At 59.6% G+C, this 24,649-nt stretch overlaps 1 protein-coding gene across 2 annotated transcripts; it reads left to right on the forward strand.

The window, feature by feature from the left end:
* Positions 1–360: 360 nt before the first annotated feature.
* Plod1 (procollagen-lysine,2-oxoglutarate 5-dioxygenase 1) lies at positions 361–23,211 on the forward strand. 2 transcript variants are annotated; one of them, XM_078025300.1, is made up of 19 exons: positions 361–520; positions 7,048–7,139; positions 8,094–8,227; positions 8,858–9,021; positions 10,045–10,157; positions 10,717–10,780; positions 11,885–11,982; positions 12,627–12,728; positions 12,936–13,067; positions 14,522–14,643; positions 15,820–15,924; positions 16,218–16,343; positions 16,653–16,794; positions 17,445–17,558; positions 18,203–18,268; positions 18,780–18,884; positions 20,072–20,218; positions 21,057–21,182; positions 22,334–23,211. In XM_078025300.1, exons 1-19 carry the CDS (start codon positions 445–447, stop codon positions 22,487–22,489), a joined length of 2,184 nt encoding a protein of 727 aa, XP_077881426.1. In that variant the 5' UTR covers positions 361–444; the 3' UTR covers positions 22,490–23,211. The 2 variants fall into 2 exon arrangements, with proteins under 2 accessions (XP_077881426.1, XP_021589192.2); XM_021733517.3 differs by lacking the exon at positions 361–520 and adding an exon at positions 1,655–2,002.
* The last annotated feature ends 1,438 nt before the right edge of the window (positions 23,212–24,649 follow it).

The raw sequence follows: 24,649 nt of genomic DNA on the forward strand, positions 1-24,649 counted from the left end.
CTTGGGTTTGGGGAAGAACTAATGAAATCTCAAGAGTTGACTTTCTCAGGGCTTGTCCCCAGGGTCACTCTAGTGCGCTCCAGGTCACCCCACCCCACCCGTGCGCCCGTTGCATAGATGCCCTTATAAGTTCCACTTGGGTTTCAAGTGAGCAAACCCAGACTCCGCCGGGTGGATACCGAGAAGCCTCGGCGCCGTGTCGGGTCTAGAAACTGTGGCCCGGCCCTCCTTCCTCCAGGAGGTGGTGAGACCCCGGAGAAGGGGGCCGGCGGAAGGACCCGCGCGCCACCAGACCCGCGCGGACCCGCCCCAGCCCTGCGGGGCGGGAGGAGCCGCGGCGCCGCCCCCGGGGCGGGCCCAGTGCGTGGCAGCCGCCGGCCCCGTCGCGAAGTTTCCAGTCCTGTGAGAGCCGCCGGCCCCCGCACACTGTCCCCGGACCCCGCCATGCGGCCCCTGCTGCTCCTGGCCCCGCTGGGCTGGCTGCTCCTGGCCCCCGCGAAGGGCGACACGAAGCCGGAGGGTGAGGGTGCGGCCGGGGCGGGGCGGGGCGGGAGGGCGCGGGCCGGGGTGTCCCTGCCCCGAAAGGACCGGTGTGGCCCGGGGCCTGGAGCGAGGGCTGGGCTCCGGCGGCTTGTCCACTTGCCCGCTGGTGACTTGGACAAGTCACTTCCCCTCTTGGGGCCGAGGTTCCCACCTTCGTGCAGCGGGCTGGACAGGGTGACAGCTGAAGTCCCATTCAGTGCGGAGACAGGACAATGATAATACCGTTGGTAATGATAACCCGCACTGGCTACTGTTTATGGGCTACTAGGACCAGACGCTGGCGTCGCGCTGGGACCTGTTTCCTTCTATTGTCTCCATTTCTTAGCTTGGCAAACTGAGGCCACAGAGTTGATCACTTGGCTAAGGTCACACAGCTGTGGGCCTCCGATCAGGAGTCACCCCAGGTATGTCTTGTTTCTAGGGCCCAGCCCAGAGCCACTAGGCCTTGGCCGGTGATGGGGAGGTGAAGGTGTGGTTCAGGTTTGTGGAGCACTTTAAGCCACCCCCCTCCTCTGTGGGCTCTGCCCAGCCTCCTGCTAGGCTGGTCTTCCTCTCTCTGGTGAGGAAACTGAGGCACAGACAGGTGAGATGCTTGCCCAGCCCTGGAGCAGCTCTGAGTCTGTGTGGACCCTCAGTCTCCTCCCTCTTGACTTCTCCGAGGCAGATTGGGTTTCCAGGTGCGCTCCACTATCCCAAGTGGGACTTCTGTCCTCCTCAGCCCTCCCTGGGGTGGCCCATTTCCAGGGCTGCCCACTGAGCACCGGCGAGCCCTGAGGAGCCCATCTGATCAAAGCCAAGTCACACTGGCCATAGCCTCCCTGGTACCCATTCCCCTTGGCCCTCCATGGCACCCTCTTCACCCTTCTGGAGGACCTGGGAGCATCCTCAGCGTGAGGGGTGCTGGGATAGCAGAAGGAACTGGGTTCCGTGACCCTGGGACCAGGGGGGATGGGAACCCCAATTCTTGGACACCTTCTTTGTGCTAGGTTGTACCCAGAACCACGTACCTCTCAGTGGTAAAGCCCTGGGCATCTCCATGAGGCTCAGTGTCCTAGGTGCAGAACAGGGTGATAACGTCTCACTTCTAGAGCTCTTGAAGGACTCCAGAGGACGAGGCCAGTGTGTGAGAATTCGGCTCAATGCTCGCCCCAGTGAAGGTCCTCGGAAAATGGCCTTTCCTGTCCTGGGCCAGGGCTGCCACCTTTCCTGGAGAAGCCCATCAGGGCTTAAGATGGGCCAAAGAAGTCCCCCTAGAGAGATGCTGAGCACAGGCCTGAGCTGGTGGTGTGTGCAGGGGCCTGTACCAGCCTGGGGCCACTCACTAGTCAGGAGCCACGAGCCCTATGATAGCCTCTTTTTCCTGAGCCTCACTTCTCCCTGCTTCTGCCGATGTGGGCCTCCGCCACCTCAGACCATCCCAGGAGGGAAAATACGGCTGCCCACACTCAAGCCCAGAGAGGTGAGTCAGAGATGGACCAAGCTGATGGCAGGGCTTCGGGCACCCCCACTGCAGTGGGTGACAGGAGGAGGGCAAAGGAGATACAGGGCGGCCAGCATAGAGGTGCTGCTGCTGGGGTTGGGGGATGTTGCTGAGCTCATCGGGGTAAAGTGCCTAGCAGGTAGCAGGCCCCATTGATGTGCAGGAGTGAGGGCTCTCCGTCCCTTGCTTCATCTGGAACCCAGGGCCTTGCTCACTTGTGATGCATGATGCACTCCCTCTGAGCTGCACCACCAGCCCCGTTAGACTCTTGATAGGTGAGGAATCACTAGCCCCAGGTGAAGGTGGGAAGATGGAGACCCTGAGAGGTTGAACGCCTGGTCTCAGGTGGGGTCCCTCAGTGCCTGGGACTCAGATCCACAGCTCCTTCCTGCTGGTCCCCATCTCTGATTGCAAGGCTTCTACCTGGAAATGCTGCTTGTGGGGAACCTGCCCGCTCCCCCTAGCTGAACGGCAGAACAGAATGCGATGGTTGTTTTCCCTGCAGGCCTTGCCTGAGCCCCCCACTGACCAGAGTCAGGGAAGGCACAGTCATCAGCCCCCAGGGAGGCCAGCTCCTGCCTTACCTGGTCAGGTGGCCGGGATAGGAAGTGTTGATTAGGGCAGGGACTGTGCCACGTGCCCCCCTGGTACTCAGCCGGGCCTGAGGTGGGACCTGGGGAGCGTGGTGGGTGGGGTGCTCTTGGCTCGTGTCTAACCTCTCATCTGAACATCCATGAACTTGACACAGGGAGAGAAACATGGGCAGTTGTCACTTTGAAGGGTCCTCCAATCAGAGGGGACACAGAGCTCCTCACCTCAGTAGAGCCTTGTCTGATGGGGGAGACACGACTCTCTGCTCCCGGGGAGCCCTGTGTCTGAGGGAGGAGAGCTTGCCCTGTCCTCGGGGAGCCTGTGGACCAATGTGGCAGATGGAAGAGGCCCTCAACAGAGCAGCAGTGCACAGGCAGATGCTGGTGCCCCAAGGGAGTGAGTCCAGGTGCGCCCAGGCCCTGGGGCCCATCTCCTGCCCTTCTTGGGCACGTGCCTGTCCCTGCAGGCCTTGGTTTTCCATGGGGAGGGGAGGACACCTGGCAAGGTCAGAGCCCCTGGGGAGGTGAGCTGGGCTTGGGTGGGGTTCCCAGTCTTGCTGTTCCACGGAAGGGGTTGGAAGAGTGCCAGGAGCCAGGCAGCCGGGCTGGATGGGTTGGGTCCTGAGGTGCCTGAAGGCAGCCAGAACCAGGGAGGCCCCAGGCACAGGGATCCCCACTGCTGTCTGCCCTTCCGCTGGACCTTGTTTATACTAGTCCTAGTCGAGGGCTGGGGTGGGCCTGGGGTGGGGCTGGGAGGAGCCTTGTTCATTCCTGCTCCCCAGAGAGCAGCCTGGGTGTGTCCTGACCATGCCTGAAGAGGACACACTGACCACCCTTTCCCTTGCCCGGGCTGGAGCTGCTGGGGAGGACAGGGCCAGCTCAGTCCCCGTGGGACCCCAGAGGCCCTGTTCTTTCAGGACCTCCTCAGCTCTCCCGCCCGCCTCCCGGAGCCCCCTTGCCCAGCCTCTGTCTGCCACTCTTTCGTTCTCAGGAGGGTGGCTGTTGTCCACCCTGACCCCAGGCCAGCGTCCGTCCCTGCATGGCTCCTTTTCTCAGGGGCGACTCCTCCCTCAGACAAGAACCCAGGTGCTCCCATTGCGCAGCACTTGACAGCCTGGCCCAAGGCTCCTCGTGGAGTCTCTGCAGGAAGTGCTGTCTTCCACGTTATTCCCATACTGCGACTGGGGAAAGCCGGCCCGGAGAGCCTGTCTGTCTCCCCCTCTGCATCTCATTTATCCCTGCTGCATCGCAGGTTCATCCATCTGGGGAAATCATTGCTGGACTCTAGCCAGCAGTTGGGGGGGGTGCTGAGTTCTCTGGTGCCAGGCCCAACGTGGCCTCTGGCCTGAGATCAAGGCCAGTGGCTGAGCAGACAGAAAGCAGGTGGGCGGACCTTGGTATCTCCAAGCCCAAGCTGAGTCTCCACGTTGACACCCTGAGGGCTGTCCAGAGCTCTGGCCAGCTTGACCAGGGACTGGGAACAGGCCTGGACCATGTGTCCACCCTGGGGAGGCCAGAGAGAAGCCTTGGAAATGCTGGATTCAGTCTGTAGCGGGGAGTCTCTGGAGTCCTGGGTGAGGTTAAGAGCATGGCGTTTGGGGTGCTAACCAACCGGTTCCCATCTTGTGCCAAGGTCTGTGGCCTTGGGCAGGCATTTAGCCTCTCTGTGCCTCATGTCTGCGGCAGGCGGAGGGTGCTGAGGTGATGGGGTCTGCAGCAGCAGGTGGCCTCTCGTGGGGATTCGCCCCTGGAGCTCTTTAAACTCACCTCCCGAGGCGCTCCTCTGGGCCTGACAGGAGCACATCTCGCCTTGGCAACTGCCCAGCTAGGGCGAGGGTGAGGGAGGCCAAGGAAGGAAAGGCGTGACCCTGGCCCCACAAAGGGAAGAGCAGCAGGTCTGTCCCAGTCCTTCAGCAGCCCGGTGGCTAGGTAAGGGGAGAGACTGAAGAGGCCCTCCCGGAGGCCTTGGGCTCGGGGTCTCCCGAGGAGAGCTGCGGCTGCCGCAGACAGGACAAGGGAATGGAGTGCCACCTGGGTCATTGGGGCATTTGTTTTCCTGGGGGGTGTTGGGGTTGATGCCGGGGTCCCTTAGGAGAGGCCTTACTTGTGATCTCTTGCGGAGAGCCACTCCCCACCCCACATTGGAGCCCAGAGGACTGGAGGCGGCTTGGCCTGCTGGTTCCCAGATGTGGCTGACACCGAAATCACTGGGGAAAGTAAGGAAGACTCCAGGCTCCTGGGCCCTCTGCAGACCTCAGGCCATCAATTGTCACAGTCTCCCATGCTGGTGTGCAGAAACCGCTGAGCCACGTGACCTCGTGGCACCCTTGGCTGGGGAAGCAGGCACTGCCACAGCCCAGGGAGCCCAGGACTTTAGGGCCCCAGGATGGGCACTGGCAGCAGGCGAGAGTGAGAGAGGGACAGGCACGTGAGGAGGGTCTGGCATGGCGGGGACCTCACTGTGACCAGCTAGACAGTTTCCTTAGAGGGACAGACGGGGCCCTCAGAGCAGGTGGCCTGGTCACTGTGCCAGGCCTGGGCAGTGCATGCAGTTAGGTTGAGAGGGCACAGCCCTGGTGCCACCTTATCTTGGCTCCCCGGGGTACGCTAGACGCCACCCAGCCCGTTTCCTAACTTCAGGGTGTAAAGTGCTTAGGGTGGCATGTGGCACGTGGCATGTGGAAAGTGAACGGTGAGCCAGTAAGTCACTGTCCTTTGGAAGCAGAGCTGGAGAAGGGAGCCTGAGACCCTCCCTGGTTCCCCTTCCCTCCCCTGAGCCGGGTTTCTTCCCAGAGTCCAGAATCACACAAGCTGGCTTTTTCCATTGGTGAAATGTGACACTCTTCCTGTCCCCCAGGCAGCCCCCTTTTGGCAGGAGGGCCTCAGAGCTGGTGGCCACGGTTCTCCTCACCTGGGGGAGACAGTCATCCTGGCAGGAGTTGAGGGGAGCCCTTCCCAAGTGTGAGAAGCCCCCCTTTTCTTGGCCCCTGGGGTCAAGTGGGAAGCACCCACTCCTCCTACCCACCCCGGCCTGGCTCCTGCCCATCCCTGCTGGGTTGCCTGGCATCCTCCACCCCTGCTCTGGGGCCAGAGCCTGCAGGCTGCTCAGCTTCCACCTCTCTGGCTCTGGCCTGATGGGCCCCCTTTGTTCTTTGAGCCCAGGCCCCTCCTGACTGGGGTGGAGCCTTACCTGCCTGCTGCCGGCCTGGCTGCGGGTTAATCTTGGTTAATCTTTACCAGAACAGCAGGGTGCTGAGGGAGCTAAGCCCCACAGAAACAATGAGCAGCCAGAGAGGGCGGTGTCCGAGGTCTTCAGGGGGGGGAGGAAAGGGGTGTCATTGTTACTAGCCCTGGACCTGCAGAAAGGGGCCACAGGGGGAGGCAGGGGGAGGCAGTTGGAAGGGGCGGAGCCCAGTGGCCAGAGCCCTGGCAGGAGGAGAGCCTGAGAAGAGCCTGGATGAGCACAGCGCCTGGCCTGCGGAGGGCCTCGAGTGCCAGGCCAGCTTGTTGCCTCTCTGGCCAGTGCTGGCCATGGCTCTTGGTGTGTGCTGAGCGTCCCCTAGAGGATCTCACGTGCCTGGTCTTACTTGACTAGTGCCTGGGAGGCAGGTAGTGTCATGGTTTTTACTTTATAAGGGGAAAGCCGAGCCTCAGGGGGGGACAGGGACTTGCCCAAGGTCTCACAGCTGGCAGAGGCACAGCCAGGGGTCTGAGCAGGCAGGCCAGCTCCAGACCCCACTTTTCAGAGAACACCGTCTCCCAGCGAGTCTGGGAGGCTTCCCTGGGGGCTCCCAGACGTGCTGTCTGGGGAGCTGTTTCCAGCAAGTTCTGTTGGAGAAGTGAAGCCCCCTGCAGAGCCTGGGTGAGGTCCCTTGTCCAAAGGTAGCAGCTGCTGTGGCCCTGTGTCAGCAGTGGACCCACAGGGGGTTCAAGTCCGTTCCCACTCTGAGCCAGCTCAGCCTGAGCCATGCTGGGAGAATCCAGGGCTGTGTGAGGCCCGTTGGAGTAGCAGTGTCTGTGCCGGGCGCCGGCGTGAGAGCAGTGGCCGCTGGACCTCTTGTTTGCCATCCTGGGCTAACGTCCAACATCAGCTGGAGAGACCTTCTGGTGGTCAGAACAAATCCTTCTCTCCGCCCCGTGGGGGCCTGAGCCCCCTAAAGCCAGAGGCTCAGCTCCTCACACCTCACCTGTGGACACTGCTTGACACATTGGCAGTTACCAGCTAGGAGTCCTGGGAGGGAACAGGGAGGCCTGGGTTTGTCCCAGCTCTGTCACTAACCCGTGGAGTAATCTTGGGTGCACCCCCTCCGACGTGGGTCTTGGGTTGACATGAAGGCACGTGCTGCCAGGTTGGACAGGTCACTGTGACCCCCTGCTCCCCGTCAACTCCCCACAGCTTCTGTTCCCATTCAGCACGTCCTTCTCTGCCCACAGACAACCTCCTAGTCCTCACGGTGGCCACAAGAGAGACCGAGGGGTTCCGCCGCTTCAAGCGCTCAGCTCAGTTCTTCAACTACAAGATCCAGGTGAGGGGCTTCCTGGGCAAGGTAGAGCCAGCAAGGGGTGGGGGCAGAATTGCCAGGACCCCGGAGACAGACTTGGGGCCACAGGGAGGCTTCCAGAAGGTGGAAGGATGAAAACTAGCTAGGACAAGGACAGAGCGTGAGCATTTCCTAGGAGGTGAGCAAGAGGTGAGGCGAGACTGGAGAAGTCCACAGGAGACTCACCCAGGGGGCCCTGGGTAACGGGCAGGCCCTGGGAATCGGCATTTCCACAGATGACCCTGGGACGTTTTGGGACAGGGATCTGGGGACCTTCCCTGTGAGCACTGTTCTGAGTCCCTGTCATGGGCTTGGTGTTCTCCGCCTGTGGTCAATGGGGCTTAGTCCTGCAGGTACTTCTCTGTGTCCCCGGTGTGGGGAACTGGGGATGGAGTGGTGGACAAGACTGAGGACGTCACTGCCTCCCCAGAGCTTGGCCTGAAGCCAGAAAGGACATGCGTTAGCTCACATGGATGAGGTTGAAGAAGGGGTTTGCTTCAGGCCTAGGTGGCTCCGGGGTTTCAGCCGAGCGAGGGCCCTGTCCTTCTGGGTCCAGGTTCTGCTTGTCCTCACCTGCAAACGTGCTTCCTCTGCACAGTGGCCAGGTGACCACTGCCGCAGACTCAACGCATGAGAGCAAGAAGCTTTTCGTAAATTTCAACACAATAGACCCGGGGAGGCTGGTGGACTATGCTTGGGTCACATGCCCAAACCTGGCCCTGGAAAGGCGGGAGGAACCGGACCCTCTGATTGGCCAGGGATGGTCACGGGACCCCCGGGGGCCAGGCCAGCCTCACACATGGGTAGAACGGTTTTTCCACAGGGGAGGCCCAGAGGGGCTGGGCAAACAGGAGTCGGGATGTTCGCTGCTCTGCTGCGGGTGGGAATTTGGGAAAACATTTCTTTGCCAAAAGCTAATGTTAAGGGCTCTCTCCGCAGGCACTGGGCCTGGGGGAGGACTGGAGTGTGGAGCAGGGGGCGTCCGCAGGGGGCGGGCAGAAGGTTCGGCTCCTGAAGAGAGCTCTGGAGAAGCATGCAGACAAGGAGGACCTGGTCATTCTCTTCACAGACAGGTAGGTGGCCGGGAGCTTCCTGGCGGCACCCTCCCCAGAGCGGGAGGGAGGAATATTCTACACCGAGGCCCTCGCTGCACATCAGGAGCCAAGATGGTGGCTTTCGGGGATCCCTGAGCCCCAGGATAAGACCATTGGTGTAGCTCACTCCCACTCCTGGTCCGAAGATGGAAGTGGGTGACCTGCTCAGTGTGGGTTTTTTTTGGGGGGCACCAGGGATTGAACTCGGGGGCACTCAGCCACTGAGCTACTTCCCCGGCCCTATCTTTATATTTTATTTAGGGGACAGGATCTCACTGGGCTGCTTAGCACCTTGTTTTTGCTGAGGCTGGCTTTGAACTCACAGTCCTCCTGCCTCAGCCTGGGATGACAGGCTTGTGCTGCCGCATCCAGAGCTGGTGTGTTTTGAACGTGACAAGGACATGGGTTATGGGGATCATCTCGGTGCAGCTCTGGGGTGGAGAAGTAGCAGGCTGGGCTGGAGCCCGTGGGCAGAGCAGAAACGTCTCCCAGCTGGTGACCCAGGGCTGGCAGGGAGAAGGGATTTGTGGGGCACCTTGGTCCCTGTCCCCTCCTGTCGGTGCTCCCCCCTGGACCCCTGCTCACCTCTTTTCCCTGCTCTGGCCCTAGCTACGATGTGGTGTTTGCCTCGGGGCCCCGGGAGCTCCTCAAAAAGTTCCGGCAGGCCAAGAGCCAGGTGGTCTTCTCGGCGGAGGAGCTCATCTACCCAGACCGCAGGCTGGAGGCCAAGTACCCGGTGGTCTCTGAGGGCAAGAGGTTCCTGGGTTCTGGAGGTGAGAGGCCTGGGTGAGCATGGGACCCTGCAGAGGGGTCCCCCCCCGACCCTGCCCTCCTGAGGGGCCCCTTGGGTGAGACCCAAGTGCATCACAGGCCACAGATGCAGAGCATCATGAAGAGTCTTAACCTCGGCCTGCTCCCCCTGCAAAGGGTGGCCTGGTTAAACAGCCTCTCAGCTGCCAGGTCAAAACCTGCAGTCGCACTGGCTTTCTCTGACGTCCCCACCTCCCGTCCATCTCACATTGTATCACTCACGTGTCTGAAAGGCCTCTCCACTCTTCAGGATGCCTGAACCTACCCTTGTGGGCTCACACTCCCCCACCTCTGGCCCTCTGTGGTCAGCTTCTAACTGCTCTGCCAGCCTCGGCCTCGTCCCCTTCCAGTACATTCTTCACCCAGCAGCATCTTTAAGAGGATACAAATCCGCGCTGTCACTCAGTGACATCCTGCTGCAAAGGATAAAACCCACGGGCCTGTGTCGGCAGCAGGTCTGCCCCTGACAGCCACTGTGTCGTTAGCTCAGAGAGTTAGCCCGGCAGATGACCTGGCTGGCCAGGGGCCAAGGTGTGCGGTTTCTCTTCGCCTCTCGAAGGCTGCACCCTAACCAGGGAGCCCGCGTGGGCTTTGTCCGCTTGCCAGGACTCAGCCACCAGAGCGCTGTGTGGCGTTGGCCCAGCCCCTGCCCTCCTCTGGGCCAACTTTACCAGATCAGTATATAAAAGGGGGTCCAAGCCTGGACCCCCCCCACAACTCCACTCTCCCAGGGTTGGTGCAGTCCCTCTATTCAGCACCTGTAGGTGCTCAGTACTGAGTAGGTGCAGGTTGGTGGGAACCATTGATCTTGGGAACTCATCAGTTAGTGACATAAATAGCTGCCCTCCTCCAATCCAGGAGGACTGCTGGGAGGAGGCAGAGCGTGTAGGTAAAAGCCTGGGAGGTGGGTGAGTTAGGGGATAGGGGAGGCCCTTGGCTTAGAGGCCAGAAGCTAAGTGTCTGACTGTGTCCCCCACACTGCCCAGGCTTCATTGGTTATGCTCCCAGCCTCAGCAAACTGGTGGCCGAGTGGAAGGGCCAGGACAGCGACAGCGAGCAGCTGTTTTACACTAAGATCTTCTTGGACCCAGAGAAGAGGGTAAGAGCTGGCGGTGGCCAGAGAGAGGAGGCTGGAGTCCTGGCTCTGGGTCCCACTGGCCAGGCTGCACTGCTCACCGTCCCCCTGGGCCCGGGCCGCTGGGTCAGTGTCCTAACCCCGTGGGCAGCTGTACAGATGGACGAGGGGCGTCTAAGCAGTGCCCAGGGTTCTGGAGGCTGGAGTCCGAGATGAGCATGGCTAGGTTCTTGACTGTACAGTGAAGCGAGAGTCCTTTCCCCAGGGGTGTGGTGAGGATGAGATGAATGTGTATATGCAGGGCACTTAGACTGGTGATTGGCATTGGTCATTACAGTGGCCATCACTCCCTATGGTAGGACCAGCCCCTTCCTCCGTTCCTTCTAGTTCTGAGATCCCCTGATTCTCTGTGAATGGACCCCCAAGACCAGAGACCCCAGGGCATGGCTGCTGGCTGGCTTCCTCAGGGCTGCGGTCATGTGTCAAGGCAGAGAAGTGAGGGACAGGCTCTCCCACTGTGTGCTCAGGCCCCGGCCTCAGCCAGGGCCTGTGTCTGCTGCACCTGGTCCCCTCCTTCCCCCAGGAGCAGATCAACATCACCCTGGACCACCGCTGCCGCATCTTCCAGAACCTGGACGGAGCCTTGGGTGAGCGGCCCCTGGGGTCAGTGGGAGCCCTTTTCCGGGTGGGCCCCCTTCTTCCCTGCTCTCCCACCTTCCAGGTGAAGGATTCCTGGGTTGGGGTCCAGGACTGTGCTGGAAGGGAGAGGAGGGATAGCACTTGAAGGGGCAGACACCTCTGGCCTGGGCTCCTGTCCGCGGCTGGTGATGACGTTGCTTTGCTTTGTCACGGGTCTTGCTGGGTGATTTCCGGCGTGACTCTCTCTCCCTGAACACACACACACACACACACACACACACACACACACACACACACCAAGTTCCCGTTTCCTATCTTTAAAAATGGGAAACAGCTGGGTACAGTGGTGCTCGCCTGTAATCCCAGTGGCTCCGGAGGCTGAGGCAGGAGGATTGCAAGTTCAAGGTCAACCTGGGCAACTTAGACCCTGTCTCAAAACAAAAAATAAGAAGGGCTGGGTTGTGTGGCTCGGTGGAAGAGCACCCCTGGGTTCAATCCCAGTTTAAAAAAAAAAAAAGAAGAAGAGGAAAAAGCGAAATGCAGAACCATCGTCCTCCTGCCTGTGCTTCTCAGGCTCTGGGACCCAGGTTAAGAGCTGGGCCGGGCCCCTCCGTTGGCCTTCGGGAGCTTGCACTGAGGGGCTGTCCTCGTGGTTACCCCCATGGAAGGCCTCCCTCCCTGCATCCTCTCAGGCCACTGAGAAGAAAAGACCTCTGTGCATTTTATACCGACTGCAGCGCCCCCCCATTTCCCTCCGTGCAGAGTACCAGGGATCTCCTGCCCCACGCTCCTGGTTTGCCTGGTATATTCTGAGTGCTCCTCTCATGACTGGAGCTGGGGTGTCCTGGGGCTTTGTTCTCCTGTCCCCACTTCTAGTTCCATTAGGACGTCATAGGTGTGGGTGTGTGGATTCTGTGCTCACGCCACGGGCCCCTGTGGTGCCAAGTGCTGGCCGGACACAGGATCCTCCCACTCACCTCTGAGGCAGGGATCTGCCCCGCATTACAGATGAGGAAACTGAGGCTCGGAGAGGTGACACGATGTCACCTGCTGGCCCCTGGGCTTGGCCTCTGGGTCTGACCCTGGATGGCGCTTTGCCTTCTGACCCCTAGATGAGGTGGTGCTCAAGTTTGAAATGGGCCACGTGAGAGCGCGGAACCTGGCCTACGACACACTCCCGGTCCTCATCCACGGCAACGGGCCCACCAAGGTAGGGAGGAGCCCAGCCTCTGGGAGAAGGGCCACTGCTTCCACCTGGCATCGGAGTCCATTCCTCCTGTGCTCAGTTGGGAGTCCACTGTCCCCACGTGGGCCTCGGCAGTGCTGCCAGCGCTGTCACAGTGTTAGCCGGGGGCAGAGTCCTTTACTCTCTCCGTGGGCATTTATTGACTTTTTCCACCGGAGGCCAAGTCATGGTCAGTTGCACAGAGGACAGATGGTTCCCGTGTTCGTGGTGCCGTGCAAGGGCCTGGGGCACGCTCTGCCTGGGGACAGGATGGACCTAAGTCGCTCCTGGGGAACTGGCCCATGGCTCCTAACATTTTTCTCTGTCTGTCCTCGGCCACCTGCATCAGAATGGCAGGACAGGGAGGAAGGGAGTGTGTAAAAGATGGAGGTTTCCTGACTGCACCTGGGGTCTGCTCCCCTGGTACTCTGAGGGATGGGGACCGTGACCAACAGGTTCTCCCTCTGCACCGCCCTGCAGCTGCTGTGCACTCTGGGGGATGGGACATTGTCACCAAGACCCACTCAGGGCAGGAGAGGGCTCACCAGGACCCAGGGAGGGCCCTTCATGACTGTTGGTCGGGGAGGCCGGTGGGCGGGCTCCTCTCCATTCCCGTGTCCCCTCCACAGCTGCAGCTGAACTACCTGGGCAACTACATCCCTCGGTTCTGGACCTTTGAGACGGGCTGCACCGTGTGTGACGAGGGCCTTCGCAGCCTCAAGGGCATTGGGGTGAGGCTATGGCCATCCCTGAGCTTAGGGACATTCAGGGCTCAGTGCCCCAAGGTGGGGCAGGAGGATGGGTGGTTCTGGAACAGACGTTGGCTCTGGTGGGAAGTAAAGGGGTCACCCCGTGTCTGGCTGCGTCCACACTGGGCACTTGGTGGCCACATAGTGGCTGGAAGCTCCTGGACCCTTAGCCACCCCTCCCCCACGCAGGATGAAGCTCTGCCCACGGTCCTGGTCGGGGTGTTCATTGAGCAGCCCACGCCGTTCCTGTCCCTGTTCTTCCAGCGGCTTCTGCGGCTCCACTACCCGCGGAAACGGATGCGGCTTTTCATTCACAACCATGTGAGTAGCAGGCACCCTGAGGGTCTTCGTGCGGCTTGGGGTAAGGGGACAGCGTCATGAGCTGGCCTGAGCCCTCTGAGGATCTGACCGAGCCATGCTTATCTGAGCCAAACGGAAGTCGTTGTGGCAGTGTCCCCAAATCACTAGCTGACTTTGGAGTCAGAGGGCTGGGCGTGAATCCCAGTAAGACTGCTTTTATTGACTGTGTGACCTTGGGCACATCCCTCAACCTCTCTGGGCTTCTGTTTTCTCAACTATAAAGTAGGGATAATAATAGCACCAACCACATAGAATTGCTGCAGGGTTTAAGAAGGTTACCTCCAAAAAAGAACCTAGTGCGGAAGAGGCACGACATAGTAGGTGTTCTTAGCTGTTGTCATTTTCGTTTTGTCCCCTCCCATGCTGCCCCAGCTAATGCTTTCTAACTTGATCTTATGATGTCAAGGTGGATTTTGCTCCTTAGGTTCCTCCCGGGGAACCGCGGAGGGCCTGAGGCTGCTCTTTGGGGAGCGGGCCTGGTTCCACTCCAGCTCCTTCCTTTCTGCCTCTCCTCCTGCCTCTCAGCCTCTGCTCTGACCATCTCCCGGCTGTGAAGCCAGTTCCCGCCCAGTCCCGTGTGTTCTGCCGGGCTCTGTCTTCCAGAATCTTCTCAGCCAGCTGCAGGCTCCCACTTCCCAGTGCTCTCAACCCCTCCAGTGTGCACCCTGCCCCCAGGGACGCAGCTCAGCTCCTTGCCTAGGTCACCAACATGCATGTCACCTGTTTCCTGCACCCCCAGGAGCAGAAGGCGTGTGGGCCCCGCTTGGCGAGGCTCTCAGCCTCCCTGGAGGGCCCACCCATGAGCTGTAGCTGTATAGAAAAGAAGAACTGTCACAGGTGGTCTTGAGACCTACTGTGTGCTGTGTCTGACTCACAGTGACCTGGGGAGGGATGTCCTGCCCTTCTGTAGAGGAGCAAGCTGAAGTGGAGGCCAAGGGACTTGTCTGGGGTCACACACTCAGCATGACGGGGCCACGCTTGGTCTGAACCTTGAATTCGAGCCTGAAGACTCTGCTGTTTCCGCACACCTTATGACAGGGCTCCTGGTCTGGGCTCTCATTGGCCAGGTTGTGGCCAAGGGTCATGTGGTGCAATTTGTAGCAGAGCATTTTCCTGAGCCGCGCCCAGGCCCGCGTGGACGGTGTCTCTGTGCGTGGGCCTGGGGCTGGGTGGGATGCTGTTCTGGCGTCAGAGGCCTTGAAGAAGCCTGCAGGCCTGGCCTGGTCAGGGAGGATGCTCCAAGATGCAGAGGAGGGCAGTCCAGGCAGAGGGCCTGGCCTGGGCAGAGTCTGGAGATGGGAATGCAGGTAACCAGCCATGTGCCGAGGTGACGGGGAACAGCCCGGCAGTGACCGCGGGGTTGTGGTCCCTGGGGTGGAACCTGAGTCCTCTCCTCCCCCTGCCACCTGCCCCAGGAGCAACACCACAAGGCCCAGGTGGAGCAGTTCCTGGCAGCCCATGGCGGCGAGTACCAGTCCGTGAAGCTGGTGGGCCCCGAGGTGCGGCTGGCCAACGCGGACGCCAGGAACATGGGCGCGTGAGTCACAGGCCGTGGTTGTCTGCGCTGACCGTGGCGGGCAGAAGGGCCGTGGTGTCAGGAGCCGCAGGCCGGGCATCAGGAGCCCAGGAGCTCTGGGTGACCAGTGTGTTTCGGCCTTTTCCCGGGCCTCAGAGTTCCCATCTGTCACATAGGGAAATGGTCCCTTTCCTGTCAATCTCTGGGCTCTCGAGCAGGCGGAACACTGTCATTTGGGTGCAGAAAGCAAACTAGGAAAAGAGGAAGAGCTGGAGGGTCAGAAAATGACAAAAGCTGACATTAAGGAAAACAACTTCTGGGGTTTTTTTTTTTTTGCCTTTACTATGAAAAAGGCAAAAACACACAAAAAAAGACGCAAGTAGTTTGTGTTGATTGTAGAAGAATCCAGATCAGGGTTGGCCAACTTCCTCCAAAACTCTAGAGTGTAAACGGATTTGCCAATCGGCTTTGTGGGGTCATCGGTTGCAACTGCTGGGCTCAGTCCTTGCAGCACAGTGCCAGTCGCAGATGTCATGTAATGAATGACTGGGACCGCGCTTTATTTAGGGACACTGAAGTTTGACTTCCACGTAATCTTCTGATGTTCTTTTTTCTGCCCCAGTCATTGAAACACAGAACATCATTTTTTTTCACTCATAAGCAGTTCAAAACCAGGCAGTGGGAAGATTTGGTCCAGGGACCGTAGATTGCTGAGCCCTGATCAGATGAAAGAAAAGGACACGCTTTTTAGTTGATTTATTCACTTGCAGCGCTGGGGACGGAAACCAGGGCCTCCCTCATGCTAAGCAAGTGCTCTACCACGGACCAACACCTCCAGCCCCCGTTTTTAAGGCATTTGGTACAAGTTACCCAAATGCCCTCCAACATCAGCCTCTCCCCTGCCCTGAGCGCGGTGGGGACCTGTCTGGTGGCCTGTGCTGTCCCTTGTACCAGGTTTTCAGGGCACTCGATGCCGGTTGCCAGGCTCTAAGCCTGTGTCTTGTAAGTGCGGAAGCCGAGGGTGGGAGTCTGGGAGTCGGACCGTTGTGGCAGCTGGTCATGCCTCAGGGCTGGCTGACCTCTCTGTGGCCCTTCAGCTGGTACACTGTAAAGCCAAATCATGGTCACAGTTGTGGGCAGCTGCTGGGCGGCTCCAGGACCAGCCTGGCCGACCCGGAGTCCTCCTTTTCCTTGCAGAGACCTGTGCCGCCAGGACAGGGCCTGCACCTACTACTTCAGCGTGGACGCAGACGTGGCCTTGACCGAGCCCAACAGCCTGAGGCTGCTCATCGAGCAGAACAAGTGAGGCTGGGCCCGGACCCTCCTCGCTCAGGAGAAGCCTGTGCAGGGTGGGAGCGCCTTGGCTTCTCCCCCTCCCCCAGGGCTTGCCTGTGACCTGGGCCATGGGACCCCAGCCCGGGGGCTCGGTGGGCTGGTAGAGAATGGGTGTCCTGTGGTGGGGAGGGACCCGATGGGCCACACGACCCTCCAGGCAGACCCCCACCCCATGAGGTACCCCTGTGAGCAGGTGTCAGCCCCCCACCCCATCCCTGTCAGGTCTGTTTCCTGCCCCACTAAGACGCCCATTTCCTCAGGAACGTCATTGCCCCTCTCATGACCCGCCACGGGAGGCTGTGGTCCAACTTCTGGGGGGCAATGAGCGCAGACGGCTACTATGCCCGCTCTGAGGACTACGTGGACATCGTGCAGGGGCGGCGCGTGTGAGTGCCTGCGGGGCGGGCCACCTTCTTCCCTCTTTCCCCTGGGCTGGCCGAGGCTCCCTCCCCGCGACTCCTGACCTGGTTGCCCTCAAATTTTTCTTGGCCCTCAAGCAATGAAAACTGCAGCCAGACACAGAGAAAGACTTCCTGACAATTGCTCTGGGTCCACGCGCCCAGAGTAGGGGATTCAGATCCACAGTATGCTGCCCTCCCAGCCTGTGACCTCCCTTTTCTCCTGGCCCCAGGCCCCTAGCCTCTAAGTCCTTCCACCAGCCTGTGACCCCCGCCGTCTTGCTCTCTCGCCCTCAGTGGTGTGTGGAACGTGCCCTACATCTCCAACATCTACTTGATCAAGGGCAGCGCCCTGCGGTCTGAGCTGCAGCACACTGACCTGTTCCATCACAGCAAGCTGGACCCAGACATGGCCTTCTGTGCCAACGTCCGGCAGCAGGTCTGTGAGGCTGGGTGGCCATGGGGGTCTGTGGGCAGGGGGAGCTGGCCTCCAGCTCTGACCTGCTCAGTGGGCTACCTTGCACTGTAGACCAGGAAGCACCTGAGGGTCCAGCATGGTCACTCAGAGGCCACCAGGGCCACTGTGCCTGGGGGTGGTCCTCAAGGATCTACAGGGACCATTTTGGTGGACTCCGTTTTCACGCTGTTTGTATTATTTATATTTTTGTCAAAGCCTAAAGGAAATTAAACTTCCCCCTAAATGTCGTCTAAGTAAGGTATCCAGGGGGCCCCACACTCCATCTCTGCTTCCCAGCACCCCCTCCCTATATTTCTTGGTGATTTTTTTAGTGGGGTCTGGGGATGGGCCCAGGTCTCGTGTGTGGGCAAGTGCTCTACCACTGAGCTGCATTCCCAGCCCCGGGGATGATTTTTTCTGATACTGGGGTTGGAACCCAGGGGCACTTTACCACTGAACTCTATGTCCAGTCCTTTCTAAAAAAATTTAAAGCCTTCCTTGATTGCCTCCTGGATGCTGGTCCTAGGCCAAGTGCTGGGGGCCCAGGGGCAACCTGCACTTATCTATCCCTCCTGGGGACATGCAGGGGAGGGGTGGGCCAGGGCTTCTTCAATCATGCCTGTTGTCCCCAGGAGGTGTTCCTGTTCCTGACCAACCGACACACCTTTGGCCACCTGCTTTCCCTGGACAGCTACCAGACTACCCACCTCCACAGTGATCTCTGGGAGGTGTTCAGCAACCCCGAGGTGAGTCCTGGGGTGGGTGGAAAGGGCTGGGAACAGAAGGGACTCCCCTGATCCTGTGGCCTGTAGGCTGCCTGCATCACCCCCTCCCTCTGCCCTGGGGGCTGGTAAGGGCAGAATTCGGGTCAGGAGGGTCCCTCAGAGACAGCGCCACCTAGTGGAGGAGGGACCAGGCCGCAGAGGCCTTCTTTTGAGGCTCAGATCTGTCAACTGTGACTTGGTCAAGACCCTCTTACCTTTTGGGCCTTGATTGTCTTGGTTTGTCTTGGCTGTAGAATGGGTATGCTACCTCAGCCTGTCTTGTCCCTGAGGGCGTCATCATGATCAAAGGAGACAGTTGGGACAATGTTCCTAGATGGTGGGAGCTTATAGTTGACATGGGCATTTTGCACATGCACATATACACAGACAGGCATGTTCATACGTGTGCAAAAACCATGTCCTGTGGGCACACGTGGGTGCCCAGACGGCACACCGTCACACATGGGCAGAAGCGAGCACCTACCTACCCCAAGCCTGTACGTAGCCACTTACGTGTTGAGGAGCCCGTCAGAAGCTCCCTTCTTGGAGCGTCCTGTGGATTGAGCAAGTGGTGAGCCCCTGGCTCAGGCCAGACCCGAGGGCCCAGCCTGGTTCCCGCCCTACAGGACTGGAAGGAGAAGTACATCCATGAGAATTACACCAAGGCCCTGGCGGGGAAGCTGGTGGAGACGGTAAGCTCCAGATTCACACTCGGGCCTGCTGCCAGGGCCTCCCCTTCTGCTGCTGGGTGAAGGGTGACAAGAGGAGTTGGTGGCGGGATGGGCCCTCCGTGAGCCTGCAGGGGCCTCAGGGCCCATAGGCCTCTTCCCTGGCCGAGGCCTGCAGAGGGAAACACATCTGAATGGGTCTCTGCTGTGGCCCCTGTGCCAGCTGAGGAGTGGCTGTCTGTCCTGTCTTCCATGTCCGTTCCCCTGGGGCCCTCGGTGTGCACGTTCCTTTGTGATGCTGTTCTGGTAGCTCTGTGAGCTGGCTGGGCAAGCCCATCTTGAGCTCTGCCTCCCACTTTCAGTAGCTCACCTGGTCTGAGAGTCACTGCTGCTCGGGGGTCACTCAGGGGTCCCAGAGGGCTCTGAGGTGTAGTGGACGTGAGCTCCCTAGGGGCCCTGCAGCAGGCTCAGCATCACAGGGAAGATGCAGGGGTCGCCCTGCAGCCCTCTGAGACTGGGCCCTCGCTCTCTCCAGCCCTGCCCCGATGTCTACTGGTTCCCCATCTTCACTGAGGCAGCCTGTGACGAGCTGGTGGAGGAGATGGAGCACTATGGCCAGTGGTCGATGGGCGATAACAAGGTAGGGCTCCAGACGTCGGGGCCGGCCTGCAGGGGCTGCCCCTCCGCCCGCACTGCTTTCTGGGCTCTTCTCCTGGCTACACAGCCAGTGTCTCTGGGACTCTTCACATAGGAGCGCTGGCTGGGGTGCCTGCAAGGCAGTCAGGAATAGAGGGAATGGGAGACTGGGTGGAGGGTCAGTCCCCAAGCAGCCATTACCACTGTGTGACTCTGAGCTGCCTTAACTGAGTTGCTGGGTTTTCAGGTCCTGGCTTATTATTAGAATGGTTTAGCTTCCTGCCTGACTTGTGCATGGAAGAGGAGAGGAATAGGCAAGTGTGGGGTGAGGGGCCTCAGGACGTGGTAGTCAGGGCCAGGTTCATCAGCCATCCTCTGCAGGGCCTGGTGGACATGTGTTCTCTGAAGCGGGAATCCCATCCCCGCACTTGCCTGGGACACTCAGGCTCTGCTCGTAAAGGCACAGGAGATCCTGAGCCAGTGTGCCTCAAAGGTTGGGCTGCCTTTGATCTGGCAGCTGGACTGTCCTGTGGTTCTGGTTGCCTGCCCAATCCTTGTGCTTTGGTGGCTGGGCAAGTCTCCAGAACCCAGGAACTGGAATAGCTCATGCATTCTGGGGTTTCTTGTGCTCCAGTGACAGGGCCAGTCCTTGGACCCCCCCACCTGAGCTAACTAGCCCATGGAACTAATTATCTGTGTCACGTGGCTAATGACCACAACCTTAGTGGCTTTGAAAATACCCATTTATCATCTCCTGGTGTCTGTGGGCCAGAATCTGGCTTAGCCGGGTCCTCTGCTCAGAGTCTCACAAAGCTACAGTTGAGGGTCAGATGGGGTTGGTGTCTCCTCCGAGGCTTAGGGTCCTAAGCTTAGGGTCCTGGTTGGCAGGTTCCTGTGCCTGCAGCTGGAGGACATAAGGCATCTGGCTTGTTTGAGGCCAATGGGAGCCACAGTCTCTCTCCAAGACCTTCCCCCTCAGGTCTGGTCCACCCAGACTCCCTTTCGATTAACCCCAAGTCAACTGATTTGGGGTCTTACATCAGCAAAACCCTCTGCTTTTGCCATATAATGTAGCAAAGCTCCATCCTATGCCCAGGCCAGGGGAGGGGCTCAGAGCCTACATGCCAGGACATGGGGACCTGGGGGACTGTCCTAGAATTCTGCTGCCGCATTCTCTCTGGTCACTTCCAGGACAACCGCATCCAGGGCGGCTATGAAAACGTGCCCACCATCGACATCCACATGAACCAGATCAACTTTGAGCGAGAGTGGCACAAGTTCCTGGTGGAGTACATCGCCCCCATGACGGAGAAGCTCTACCCGGGCTACTACACCAAGGTGCGCCCTCCGTGCAGCCAGACGTGGGCGGGTGGAGTGTCTGGGAGGGGCGGGGCCAGGTGGTGGGCGGAGTACCTGTGAGGGCGGGGCCAAGTGAGTGGGTGGGGTGCTGGGGAGGGTGGGGCCAGATGGATGGGCAGGGTTCTGGGGTGAGGTCCGTTGAGGTTGGGCAGACAGCAGCCCCAACTTCCTGCTGAGGCCCAGATTTGTGGTTACCAGGAGGAGCAGGGTCTCCCCATCATAGGAGTATCGGGGTGGGGATGCAGGGCCAGGAGATGGGACCTTGGGGTGACCAGGTCCCAGGAGGACACTGCCCTAGCTACTCACCTTGCCCCTTTTGAATCCCTCCTCTGTCCTTAAACCTTGGCTCTGGTTGGTACACCTGCCCACCAAGTGAACCCCCCAGTTGGCCTGCGGGTACACCCAGTCTGCCCCTGGGTTTCTCTCTAGCGCCATCGCTCCTCTCTGTCCACCCCATCTCTGGCTCTCTCTCTTGCTCACTCAGCTGCTTCCTCCTCCCCGTGGTTCTGTCCACCTGGCCTGTCTGCATGGTGGCCGAGAGGGTGCTGAGGGTTAGGTTCCTTCCTCCTCCTCCCTCCCCTCTTCCCTCCTTTTACATTCTTGCTTTTGCTTTCCTCCCCCTCCTTGCCCCCCTTTCCCTATATTTTTCTTGAGGCTCTTCTGTGCCAGTGCTGTTCCTGGCACAGGAGGAGGTGACCCTGGGAGCTGCCATGCCAATAGATTGGACTGGGCCCTGCTGTGTACCCTGCCCCTCGGGGTCCTCAGCAGCTTCTCTTGACTGGCGCCTACCCTTGACCGTCCCTCTGCTCTGGCACAGGCCCAGTTCGACCTGGCTTTTGTGGTCCGCTACAAGCCCGACGAGCAGCCCTCGCTGATGCCACACCATGACGCCTCCACCTTCACCGTCAACATTGCCCTGAACCGGGTGGGGGAGGATTACGAGGTGAGCAAGGGCCAGGCCACAGGGCAGAGCGAGGGTGGCTGGAGAGCATCGCGCAGGTGACGGAGGCAGAGGAGCCTGCCAGGTCAAAGGGCCAGAGGGAAGGGCTGCCCGGTGTGTGGAGGGGGCTTCCTGGAAGAGGTGGGTTTGAGGCACTACTTGGCAGGAGGGAGGGGACTTTCGAGGGGACAGCCTCAACTCTAGGAGATCTGGAGCTAGATTGCTCTGTGGCCTTGCCTCATTTCTTGGCCTCTCTGTTTCCTGTGTCTGAGTGCGCTCCCTGGAGTTGTGAGAACAGTTGAGGTGGTGCAGGGAGCCATGATAGGCTCTCAAGGAAGGGCCTCACGGGTGATAGGGAGCTTGGGTTTTCCTGTGGGAGGGGAGGGGGCTGCCTTGGGAGTGGCAGGGGATGGCATCGTCTAGGTATGGGCCACAGGCTTGCAGCTGGGGGGAGAGTTGAGGACGGTGGGAAGCTGTGGGGCCTCTGGGCCCATGGGGGCCTCTGCATATGGTCAGTTAGGGAGCTGGCCAGGCTTGCCGCCATCCTCTCCTTAAGCTACTATTTTTGAGGTTTTCTTTTTTTTTCTTTTGGCCCAGGGGTGGGCCAAAAAAATTTGTAAAAACTGTTCAAAAACAGTTCAATTTTTTGGGACTCTGTCAGGCGTTCCCTAAGCTGGGGGTTCTCCACCAGGAGTGGTTTTTGGCCCCCCCCCCCCCCCCCCCCCCCCGTGCTGGAGCCATTAGCAGTGCCTAGAGACATTTTGTGTTGTCACAACTGTGAGGTGCTCTGGCATCCACTGGGTAGTGGCCAGGGGCGTCCAGGACAGCCCCCCTGTCGGTAGTGACAAGGTTGGAACCTCGGCCGGCCGACACTCTCTGCCTCCTCTGTGACTTCTCACAGCCAGGGCAGCTTCGCTCCCACTTGACGGGCGGGATTCCCACTGAGCCCAGAGTTAGGGAAGGGTGGAGCCCTCCACCTGGGTCTTCCTTAGGCAGCTAGTGTCTGTCTGTCATTCCACAGGACATCCCCAGGCTGGCTGTGCTCAGGGCCCCTTGGCTGTGGCAGACAGTGGGACAGAAGAGAATAGGAAAACGGTTGGCTTGGGGGTGTGGGGGCCAGCTCTGCCCTGGGCACTGACACTTCTCTCTCCCAGGGAGGGGGCTGTCGCTTCCTGCGCTACAACTGCTCCATCCGGGCCCCCAGGAAGGGCTGGACCCTGATGCACCCCGGGCGGCTCACGCACTACCACGAGGGGCTCCCCACCACCAAGGGCACCCGGTATATCGCCGTCTCCTTCGTGGACCCCTAACTGGCCAATCCTGGCTCCCTCCGACTGTTCCTCCTTGCTGACAACCACTGCCCAGCAGCCCCTGGGGCCTTGGGGTCCCCAGGAACCCGGTTCAGCCTCCAGGCTCTTGACCTCCTGTTGCTCTTGGAATGGCCGGTCGCCAGGCCAGTGGCCAGCCCGAGAGATCTAGAGCGCCAGCCCGCGACACAGCACCCCTGGGGCGGGGCTTTCTGAGGCCTGCAGTCCAGCCCCAGGAGACACGGATCGCTTCCTGTTTTGTGACTCATCCTCCCTGCTGAGCCCGCCCCTCCTCCTCCAGGCTTTCCCGGGGCGGGACTTGAGCGGAGCAGGGCCACCCGCTGCTCAGAGACTCCAGCTGGAGAAGCCGCCCCCAGAGCGCCTCAGGTGGACTGCAGCTCTGCGCACTCTACTTAAAGCTCTGTGGCGTCTCAGAGACCAGAACAGACCCAGGATCCTACCCTGGGCCTGGGTCCTCTGAAGCCCCTTCCTCCTGGCTCTTGTCTTGAGAGCACAGCTTTGTCCCCTGGAGAGAGCAACTCAGAAAACCTCTCAGGGAACAGAAGAGACATCAATGCCGCCGCAGCCACATCCTCTACTTGATCCTGCTGGGGGGAGGGGAGTGACATGTCCGCACTGCACTGGGCCACCCTGTCCCGCTGCCTCTGGAGAGAGGGGCAATCAGAAACAGGACAGTTCTATTAAAGGTTGTTCAGACCACCGAATGGGAGGCACTTGGTGTGGGGGAGCGTGCAGATGTGGAGGAGAGCCTGGGGGTGGGGGGTCCGCAGCCCCTGGCTGGTTCCCAAACCCAGTGCCCCGTGGCCTTGGCATTTGTAAACTTCAGAATCCCTTCCGGCGAGCTGGGCGCTGGCTGCCTGGAGCGCACTTCTTCCTCTGTCAGCCTGCATCAGGTGTCACGGCCCCTCTGGAGCCTTTGCTGACCCTCCTTCCTTGAAGCATGAACGTGGGAGACGTGGTGCTTCCAGTGCCCCCTGCACCCCGGGCATTCTCTTCTGATCATACTTGAGGGAATGTGTCAATCCCGGGAGCTGCGCCTGCTCACCTCTTGCTGTGGCCGGGCTGTGGACAGGTCTGGTGCTCAGCACACAGCACCCCCCCAACACACAGCCCCCCCCCCTTTCCTCTTTACTGAAGGGGAAAGAGGCTCAGAGAAGCCAGGTAATTGGCCCAAGGTCACGCATAAAGTAAGCGGGTGGGACAGGAGGGGGTTTGAATGATTTTACCACTCAAAACACTTGCCCCCAAGGTGTCCGTACTCAGCCCTGGTGGGCAGCAGGGGCAGGAAGAACCAAATACAGTTTGGTGATAAATGTCCCAGTGGCTGTAAGAACAGAGTGGAGCCCGAGACCAGTCAGCGAGTATAACCTGATGCTCTCAAATGAGGCTTATTTTGCCTCTTAGAGGACATCTTTTTTGTTTGTCACAACTGCAGAGGGGCTGCCACTAGCATCTAGCTGACAGAGCCTAGGGTGCTTCTACAGTGCATAGGGCGGCCCTACCACCACCACCCAAAAAAGAATCATCCATCCCAAAATGTCAGTAACGTGAGGCTGAGGAACCCTGATGCCTCTGAGGCTGGACCTTAAACGGGGAGGAGGGGGGCTGAGGTTGTGGCTCAGCGGTAGAGCGCTCCCCTAGCACGGGTGAGGCCCTGGGTTCCATCCACAGCACCACATAAGAATAAGTAAATGAAGATATTGTGTCCAACTACAACTAAAAAAAGAAATATATATTTTAAAAAAAGGGGGAGGAGGGATCCAGCAGGCAGAGAGACCCTCGGGGCCTGTAGAACACTGGTTGGTGGGAGTGGGTGGGGTGGCAGTCAGAGGCCTACTTTCCCAGGTGTCTTAGTCTGTTTTCTGTTACTATAATGAGGTACCACAGACCAGGCAGTTATAGAGAACAGAGGTTTCCTGAGCTCACAGTTCAGGAAGCTGGGAAGTGTAAGATCCTGACCACGTGGTGAGAGCCTTCTTGCTACAGGATAACCTGTGAGAGGTCATCATAGGGTGAGGGCCAGGACTATAGGCCACTGATGCCCTCATGGGAACCCCACCCTCATGACCTCATCTAATTCTAATTACCTTCCAAAGGCCCCAATCCAAATACCATTAATATGACTTTTAGGATTGAACTTGC

The sequence above is a fragment of the Ictidomys tridecemlineatus genome, chromosome 11 (assembly GCF_052094955.1).
Source record: "Ictidomys tridecemlineatus isolate mIctTri1 chromosome 11, mIctTri1.hap1, whole genome shotgun sequence".
In the NCBI taxonomy this organism is placed as follows: domain Eukaryota; kingdom Metazoa; phylum Chordata; class Mammalia; order Rodentia; family Sciuridae; genus Ictidomys; species Ictidomys tridecemlineatus.

What these genes read in the sequence shown, in the direction of transcription:
- Plod1 (XM_078025300.1), top strand. Translation starts at nt 445, where the DNA reads ATGCGGCCCCTGCTGCTCCTGGCCCCGCTGGGCTGGCTGCTCCTGGCC. An exon ending in TCTTGGACCCAGAGAAGAGG is followed by an intron (nt 10,158 to 10,716) that starts GTAAGAGCTGGC and finishes TCCTTCCCCCAG; the next exon opens with GAGCAGATCAACATCACCCT. An exon ending in GCAGCCTCAAGGGCATTGGG is followed by an intron (nt 12,729 to 12,935) that starts GTGAGGCTATGG and finishes TCCCCCACGCAG; the next exon opens with GATGAAGCTCTGCCCACGGT.